General features: G+C 33.0%; 1 protein-coding gene across 3 annotated transcripts in view; it reads right to left on the reverse strand.

Moving 5' to 3' along the window:
* Positions 1-9,373, reverse strand: part of LOC106457398 (ras-related and estrogen-regulated growth inhibitor-like) — a 23,808-nt gene extending 14,435 nt beyond the window's left edge. Inside the window, exons 1-2 of one of the 3 annotated variants that reach the window (XM_022383298.1) lie at positions 9,141-9,209; positions 7,894-8,073 (exon numbers count right to left, since the gene is read on the reverse strand). In XM_022383298.1, the coding sequence (XP_022239006.1) occupies positions 7,894-8,050 (157 nt within the window). In that variant the 5' untranslated portion in view covers positions 8,051-8,073; positions 9,141-9,209. Of the gene's footprint in view, positions 1-7,893; positions 8,074-8,998; positions 9,016-9,140; positions 9,210-9,242 lie in introns of those variants that run through there. The other 2 variants (XM_022383299.1, XM_013916809.2) reach the window with 2 other exon arrangements.
* Between the last annotated feature and the right edge of the window lie 503 nt (positions 9,374-9,876).

A 9,876-nucleotide genomic window follows, 5' to 3' on the forward strand; every position in this document is an offset into this window, starting at 1 on the left:
TGTGAACAAAAACAAGATTAGTTGTCTGTAATCTTATAGGAAATGGACTAACAATATACAAAGAGTTTTCAAACAGCAATTAACTTGCATACTGGTGTAATCAAGCGACGCAATCTCTTCAAAGACAAACCAATTCAGATCAAAAATGCCTGGGTATATAAAGTAAAAGAAACAATAGTGGATATGTAGTTGGTAAAAGTAGACCCCAAAAAGAAATAAAAACAGCATCAAGTTGGATGTCAAGGTATGGATCATAGTTTTGCAATATACTGTAAGAGTAGTTGTGTATGGCGAATACAAGTTTTTTGTATAAAATCTAAATTCATAAAGTTTAGAAAGACCTCGTGTTTAATTGAATTTCATAATAATGCACAGTATCAAGCATCTTAAAACAGAATTCCTGACTGTAGCATAGACGATAAACCCATTGATCATATTAGGGCATGATAGATCTACAGCAAAAATTGGATCTCCCTGGATATGGAAGACAGAACCCATTGAATATTCAGTGTCCTTGTACACTAACCTTCATAGATCTACAGCAAAAATTTGATCTCCCTGGATATGGAAGAGAGAGAACCCATTGAATATTCAGTGTCCTTGTACACTAACCTTCATAGATCTACAGCAAAAATTTGATCTCCCTGGATATGGAAGAGAGAACCCATTGAATATTCAATGTCCTTGTATAGTTAACCTTCAGCTGCTTTATGTGAAGAACAAACGTCAGCTTAGTGTTAAGAAAAAATTCCTAAGAATTATGTTTCCACCATCATAGGACGTACATCTCCAGGTGGAGCCTGTCAGCAGCGAAAATGCTTGAAAATGATTTTAGAGAGTTAAAAACCGAAACTCATTTGTAGTAATCCACTTACATATTCACGTCGATAAAAAAAAATTATATAACACTAAAAATAACCATGAGATGCATTCAGCTCCTAGGGGAAAAATTATAAAAACATCAATTCAAATCTTAAAATACGGATAGGTTGCTTGGTGGTCAGGATGTTCCACTTGCAAGTTTTGAGTCGTGGGTTCGAATCCCATCACCGAGCATGCTCGCCCTTTCAGCCGTTTGAGCGCTATAATGTGACAGTCAATCCATTTAAGACATCATTCGCTCTCTCTATACTATAAAAAGTGAGACCTAAATTTCACAAGAACATTGGCCACATAAGAGATATGTTGTAAATCACAGACATTAAATTAGCAGTAGGAGAATTACTTGCGTTATCAAAGTAAAAGTATCAAGTTCGAAATTCGCAAAAAAAAAATACAATTTACGAGAGTTGTGAAAACCCTTAGGAGCAAGTCAATCAATAAAAAAGACGAAAAAATTACTTGAGAATTGTGTGGGAAACTTATGAGATGTATGGGAAGTTATTTGTCTATTTCTGATGATACAAAAAAAGTTTACTTTGGAGTGTTTAAGAAAAACAATTTACTGTTATTGTTTATTATTAAGCGCAAAGCTACTCAAAGGGCTGTCTGTGCTCTGCCAACCACGAGTATCGAAACCCGGTTTCTAGCGGTATAAGTCCGCAGACAAGTCCACTGGGGGGGGGGGGGCAAAACACTCACTAAAATACTTTAAAATAAATGTTTATGTTAATTTACAAACATGTTTAAATAAAAGTAAGGCATGTGAATTTTGCCGGAGAAATTTGTATTACATACCATTCTAAAAATATGTACACGTACAAATAGAAAACAAATTACCAAAAAAACATCAGAAGTAGACTTAACAAATATGTATACAAATAATTAATTAGTAACAATATACCTGTTTCATTTTGTGTCCTCCAAATATTTCTTTCTTTCAGGTTTAAGATACTACCAACATTACCTAAAGAATAATTAATTAGTAATACTCATAGAGTTAACGATAATTTATAATAACAGGAGAGAACCGTGACGCTAAGGGCGACATGTTTTACACCTAAATCTTTGGCTCAAAAAAACTTCCCGACCATTCGATTTGCAATTCCATTATGGGTAGACTATGGCTGGATATATATATATAATAGTTCATCCTGAAAAATTATATTTGCATAACGAAATTATTAAACGATATAGTGTCTAAAGGCTATTTTCATAATACAAATTGTCAAAGAAAAAGAGGAATGGCAAACTCCTATTCGACCACAAAGATGTCAAATACTCCGGTGCAGCTTAAATAGGCTTTATATGCCATTGCTCTGCTTAAACGTGGCTTTGGAGTCTGATGTCCATTTAATTAAACTGGAAAGTCCGAAATTTTTAACAAGATGTATAGTCTAAAGTTTGACCTCGACGTATTTCGTCAGTCTTGTTACAGTGGAAATTACAGTGTTGGACAATAGATCGTAGCCCCATCCATTAGCCTGATATAATCTGAGTTCGAAGAGCAACGTGGAACCTGTTACATCATTCTTATCAAGTACAGTTAAATTTCAGTAAACCGGTTTGTTTGTTTTTGTATGTTCTCCAAAGATGTATATTTTTTTAAGGTTCAAGGCACTACCTTTAGAAACAAGAATTGATTATCAACAATATAGTTGTTTTGCTGCGTGTCCTTCAAACCTTTATCGGTTCGACTGCTGATTCGTACGCGTCCCTGTAGAAACATTAATTAATTAATAAATCTAAAACCGTATTACTTGGTGATCTCTTAACTTTTTCTCTATAAATAAACAGGGAAAATTAATTGTTTTGATTTATGTTTTCCAAGTTTTCTATGGAGCATGGTATACGCACTACACAATAAATAAGTTTTTAAGATCTTCTTGTTTTATTTTGCTAGTCACTGAATATTTGTACTGCGAGTTTTGAAAGTGGTTACTGAAGTAATAAGCAAAATGACCAGAAAATGAAATTACCGTTTGTAAAAATAAGAGTTGAAAGAATAGCAAGTTTACAGATAATGGTAGTTCAAATGATTGCTGAAACAGTAAAAAAAGAAACTACCGGCATTGAAAACTAACGCTATAACAAGCCAAAAACACTCATCAGTGAACGATACAAGTGATAATGAAAATTATTTCTTAAACAGAAAACCCACCAAAGAATAATACTACTGGTGATAGCTGTTGAAACAATTTAAAAACGTAAGCAGTATACTTGAAACTATTCCACTAACTACTGGGTTATTCTTTCTGCATATCACCGTTCTTGTTCTGAATCAAAGAGTTGTTACGTTAAGAGAACGTTATATTTGATTAGTAAATAAAGACAATTTACTCCGTTGAATCAAGAGATAACTTTAAATGCATATTAGTTCCTTCTCACTTTAAATATAGGAAGAAACAGAATGTTGAAAATTCAGGTTATTCATTTTAAACATCGAATGGATATTATATTAGTTAAAAGGAACGCTTAACGACAAACACTTCACGAACAGACGAAGTAGTTAGTACTATACGTATCTAAAAAGCTTATTTTACCAGAACGATTTAAGTTTTATGTTGAATGAGGAATAAGCCTTCATCAATGTAATATTTTTTTCCATATCAGTCTTTCAGAAAACACCCAGTGTACCTTGTCCAAAAATAATTAATTAAATTCTTTTGACGTAAATCTAAAATCCAGTCGGAAAGGAGACAAGATTATATAAGTGCACTATAAGTTAATAGTTTCCAACTGACAAGTCCTAAGAACTCGACCGCTCATTGGTTTAAACTTGAAAAATGAATCACCATCGATCAAACATACAAGTAATTTTCTAAACTTTCCTTAAGTTAATAAAGAACAATCAACGAAATTTTCTCAGCAAATCCCATGCATTTTACAATGATAGATAACTGGAAAGAATAACTTCAACATACCCATTCTAACTTAACAAAGATCGACCTTTTCTATAAATTAAATAATTTGCAATTTAGGCAGACGATTCTCCTCAGGAAGTAATTCATTGGTTAAGGTTCCAGTTACTTACTATGACCCTTACCTTGTCAGGAAATTAATTTGAAATTCCTCAAATACTTAGTTTCCGGAAATTAGTTTTGTCCATCACATCATCGCTTGTCTATGTAACTAAGTATTGTGATTCCTTTCTTGATAACAAGAAAAACACGACGCTGTTGCTTTCCTATACTATGTATATACTTTTGTTTTGATTATTGTCTTGTAGTTTTTATTCTCTCATTACACATCAACAACACATTTTTATTTAGCATCCACTGTATGTTTACCGTATATCGTATGCGTACGTGTGTTAAGTGCTTGCTGTTCTACGGCTGTCATAATAAATTCGGATCTATAGAACAATGGAATTACTTACGCTGCACCTTAATGATACAGGCTTCTGTGTTAGCCCTGGTGTATCTCAATCTTTCTGTCACACTTTACGATCTGTGTCCCAATTTAGTTTTGGGTGTACATTTCCGATAAATATTCCCAGGTACGTTTATTCTGGAGCCTAGTGGTTAGCGTGCAAAGACTGTGAATTTGAGGGTCCATGGTTCGCGGTCCGTTGCCAGCACTTTGAGACCGTGAAAGCGCTTAACGAGTGACGGCCAAAACCCACTATTTGATCATACAAGAGTAGCCCAAGAGTTGACGGCAGGTTGTACTGACTAGCTGCTTTCCTTCTAGTTTATCAGTTGAAAATTAGAGAAGATTCAGCGCAGATAGCCCTTGTGTAGCGTTACGAGAACATTTAGGAATAAACAAACAAGTATTCTGTATCCGTATCTCTCCCCCTACTCACATCAGAATCCTAAGCAGCATGGTATATGATATCAACAAATTGAAAACCTATTATACTACAAGATATATAGACCAAGTTACCTTATATGATATGTTGTCTGTTATACAGAAGAACTAAAAATTGAAACCTATTATACTACAAGATATATATAGACCGATATGTTGTCTGTTATACAGAAGCTTGTAGTATAATAGGTTTCAATTTTTAGTTATATGTAGACCAAGTTACCTTATATGATATGTTGTCTGTTATACAGAAGAACTAAAAATTAAAACCTATTATACTACAAGATATATAGACCAAGTTGCCTTATATGATATGTTGTCTGTTATACAGAAGAACTAAAAATTGAAACCTATTATACTACAAGATATATAGACCAAGTTACCTTATATGATATGTTGTCTGTTATACAGAAGAACTAAACATTTAAACCTATTATACTACAAGATATATAGACCAAGTTACCTTATATGATATGTTGTCTGTTATACTAAACTAAACAGTATTTAACTTCAAGACTTCTCCAACGATTCCTATTAAACTTGATTACTGAGTTACTACTATTAACTGACTTGAATTTAGTTTGTTTTCGCAGAAATAACGAAATATTAATTCAGAAAGAACTTCATAGATATCTTGTTTATGTTGTTGCTAAAAGCGAACTACATAATGGGATATTTGAGCTATGCCAACCTCGTAAATCGAAAATCCAGTCGGAAAGTGCACTATAACTCGATAGTTTCCAACTGATAAGTCCTAAGAAATCGACCCCTCATTGGTTTAAATTTGAAAAAAAAAGAATCACTATCGGTCAAACATACAAGTAATTTTTAAGATTTCCTTCAGTTAATAAAGAAAAATCAACGGAATTTTCTCGTAAAATCCCATGCATTCTGCAATGATAGATAACTAGATAGAATATTCCCTATAAAGCTCAGCCTTTCCACTGAGCCCCCAAGGTGCATTTCATATCTATATATATTTATTAAATCTCAATACACTTTGAAATATACTTGAAGTTTTAAATCTTCTTTCGGTATTGATCTTTATAGAATTTTTTCGAACGAGTTAACCTAGCAAAGATTTAAATCATATTTAATAGAAAAAAATAAAGTATAATCAGCAGACGATTAGATTCATGCATGGCAACAATTGGTAAAACGTCAATGTAATATAAAAATATTTTTTATTACTCGGGTGAAAGTAGCAATATTTCATGACGTATATAAAGAAACTACAACTTCGTAATTGAATATATAATGTAAGAATTACATACCGTTGGATGGCTATGGCCTAGCGATTTGCGTTCTGGGCTGCAGATAGAAAGAGCCACAGAACATCGTACTTTCAGCTGTGAGTTCGTTATAAATGAGACAGTCAATCCCACTTTCAAGTAAGAGTAACCACGTATTAGACAATGAGTACTGCTGCCTGCTTACCCTCTCTGTGATCAGCAACTCTGACCTGGATGCTTATCCAATGTGTAGCATAAGGGCCCCATTCAGTGAAAATACCAATATTAATTGCATAACTTTTCAGTACATAAAATTTTTCAGGCCTTTCTAAGTCATACTATTGTAACGAATTTGTTATTATATATTTATTTTAATATCGGCGTTGTTTAGATTAAGTTTATATTTAAAAACATGCATATCTTATAGTGCTAGATATGTATTGCGAAACTCCCGCCTACTCTCCAAAGTTGTAGAAGATTCTCGAGAGTAAGAATCAACAATATATGGGTGAACATAGACGCTTAAATTTGTATTGTTACGTAAAACTGAAATTTCTAGAACGCCTCTACATGGCTATAAATATAACTAGCATGACGCGCAAAAACAGTATTTATTATTAGTTCGCTACAATCAGTGTGCTATAAAACTTCGGAAGCTATAACTGTGATTGTTATAACGCTTATCAATCGGAAAATTTCAGATATTTGACCAGGAATATTTATAAATTTCGAACATTACAAACCATTTAACCTCAGTGGATTCTCATCGGCCATTAGTACTTTTACGAAAACATTACCTAACGTCACCGGTAGGAAAAATATCGACATGCGTGTCTGGTAAATAACGGAGGACAAAGCTAGCTAGTTTCCCGTGAAGTGAAATATACCTACATCAACTCGTAATCAACTCACTCATCGTGAACCCTCGACAAGATATCGAAGAAGTTCCTGATTAAAAGGAAGACTTTATATTGCTTGTAAGTTTGTGAAAGTTTTGTTTATAAATCATTGTTTGTAATAACTATTTGTAATAACTGTTATTGTAAATTGTATTGTTGTGTGCATATTAAAACGTATTCGTGTAAAAAACGAAAACTGTGTGCATCAATCTTGTTGGCAAATATAATAATCTGACTATACATCGGATTTTACTTAACTACTAAGTCCAAAGTATAATTTAACTACCAAATGGAAATTTATCAGTTAACTCAATTTCAGGAAATTTGAAATTCTAATACATGACACTATATTTCCTTTATCGTGATTTGCATATTATAAAATTTATATATATATTTTTAAAGAATTTACTCAATAGAATGCTATAAAATATTATAGTGATTGAAGAAATAATCGAACTCTATCAATTATTAACTACTATTATCCTTACATAAATATTTCACATTTTTTAGAAAACATTAATCCAAAATATTGAAATTCAATTCAGGATTGCCGCCCCCCAGTGGCACAGCAGTATGTCTGCGGACTTACAACGCTAGAATCCGGGTTTCGATACCCGTGGTGGGCAGAGCAGAGATAGCCCATTGTGTAGATTTGTGCTTAATTACAAACAAACAAACAGGATTGCCATTCTGTCGGCCACAAATTGTAAATTTTATGAATGTTAGTAACCGTAGAATAAATTATAGTAATATGTCTACTTAATACTGTAAATTTATAATAAATTCATCTTCATAGCTTAAATATCACCTGGTCGTATAAGTTTGAGGAATTATAATGCTAGAATTCGGGTTTTAATCCCTTCGGTGGACACAGTACAGATAGCTCAGATTTATATTTTACACAGAAAAAACAACAACAGCAAACAATAAGTTCCATAACCTAGAAGTTATAAGAACTATCTGATCAGTTATCCTTCAGATAAGTGTAAATGTTCAGTCAGTGGTAAAAACGAAACCTCGATCATTCTTTAGAATCTGTCTTCTCGTTCTGCAACCATGACAAGACTTACCCGACTTTCCCACTCCTGCTAGTCCTAGTACCATCACTTTTAGTGTTTTTGGACGAGCATGGTGTGACAGTCTGCTAAACATCGACTTACAACCTGGATATCTAGATGAAAGGAAAGTTGACGCAAAGGAATCCCCACTGGTTTCTTCCTGTGCCATTTGGGGATGTATTTCGGTTAGAGCTAAAGTTCATGAAGGGCAAGTAAAAAAAAAAAAAGGAATGACTACATAATTTGAAAATGTTTTTAACTATTATCTCTAATTTCAAATATATTTTTGTATATTTGTTTTAAATCAAATTGGTCTGATAAAAACTAACCGTCTATTTTCCTAAGAAATGTAAATATAAGTAATTACAGCGCTGCTAACAATTAACAAAACTTTGACGAAAGATAATTTTTCATATTCAATAAAAGCTCTAAGTGATTTCAAACCAGCTTATTTATAGCATACTCAGCAAACTAAAATAGTCATTCTGATCAATTCAACCTTCTGCTCACATGATACACGTGGCAATTATTATTTACTTTTCTCTGGATCTGAAAGAGATGTGACAAATATTGGTGTTTAGACTTTTAAGTTCACTCAAGCAGTCAAACAAATTTATTCAGTACTGAATTAAGTGATTGCTAAGCTTGGAACTAATATAATCTTTATAGTAATGTACTGTGTGATTAAATAGAGGTATATTTTTAGGCGAGTAATTTGTCAATAATTCTGTTACAAGATTATACCTGAAACCAAACTAAAGGTGAACAACCAGAAGTATTGTCTGTTAATCTGAATAGAAATACAATTTAAAATGTGTATATGTAGCTATGCAAATCAACATATAATACTACAAACACAACGATCGGATCAGGTATTAAAATTAAAGTATTTGCTATTGTACGTGAATATTTCAACATTACATTTTCCTTTTCATATTTCAAGATTAATTAAACTTACTCTATATCTGTATGTGTTAGTTATCGATAAAATCATCATTATTTGCACACCTGTAGTTAAATATCACAGTGACGTTTCGTTAAATCTAATGAGAAAAATATCAATAGATCGCTACTTAATGTTCCTAAAATATTAAACATTATGTGTCCTAAATCTAACCTCAGTATTCCGAAAATGCGTATATACAGTTCCGATAATAATCACCTAAGACAAACTTTCAGAAATATGGCACTCCTATTCCATGCATTCCTTGTTTGTTATTACTAATGTGTTAAATTAAATTATTATATTTGGGCTTAACCTCAAATTGAAATCAAACGTAAAGACTAAACGACGTTGTTGCTTCAGTCATGGGTTCACCTGGCTGGAACTTTGATCATCGTTATGGAATAGCTATACTCACGTGGATATGTGCCTGCAGCTCTATTGACCAAAGATTGAGTGCAAGTGACAAGATGCAATACACAATTTGTCTTTTATTTGAGCTTACTATAACTCTCCGCGAACGTTCTTCGTCACCCGGAGTCTCGTGTATTTACGACAACGGTCTGTTTTCACAACTGGAGTGACTTCACGCGTGCTCTGTGGGCGGAGCCACCCTCGAAGCTTTGCTTCAAACAGTTATCAAACTCGAACCATGACAAGCGTTCAGTATGTTGTAAAACCGAACAAATCGACTGTTCTCAGCTTATAAACTTTATAGAATGTCTTGTGTAGACAACAGCGTTATAAATTCGATTATGACTTCTCAACAAGAAACGATAATCGTATGTTGGCGGGTTTTCGTTTATGAGTGGAATTCTCATATGTTAAATACTTTACTGGTGATGCTGAATAAATTATGGAAAACGTGGGAAAGTGACAATATAAATGAAAAACTTATTAACACGTAAAAAATACGCCCTCATCTAAAATTTTATTTCAGCTTTTTGTTGTAAACCACACAAAAACCCAACTTCAAGATTAACGCATTTGTATAACGTCTTCGAAGGACATTTAGGCCTGATAGTCGTATAACATAAAAATTAATGTAAGTG

The sequence above is a fragment of the Limulus polyphemus genome, unplaced genomic scaffold, assembly GCF_000517525.1.
Source record: "Limulus polyphemus unplaced genomic scaffold, Limulus_polyphemus-2.1.2 Scaffold325, whole genome shotgun sequence".
NCBI classification, from domain to species: Eukaryota; Metazoa; Arthropoda; class Merostomata; order Xiphosura; family Limulidae; genus Limulus; species Limulus polyphemus.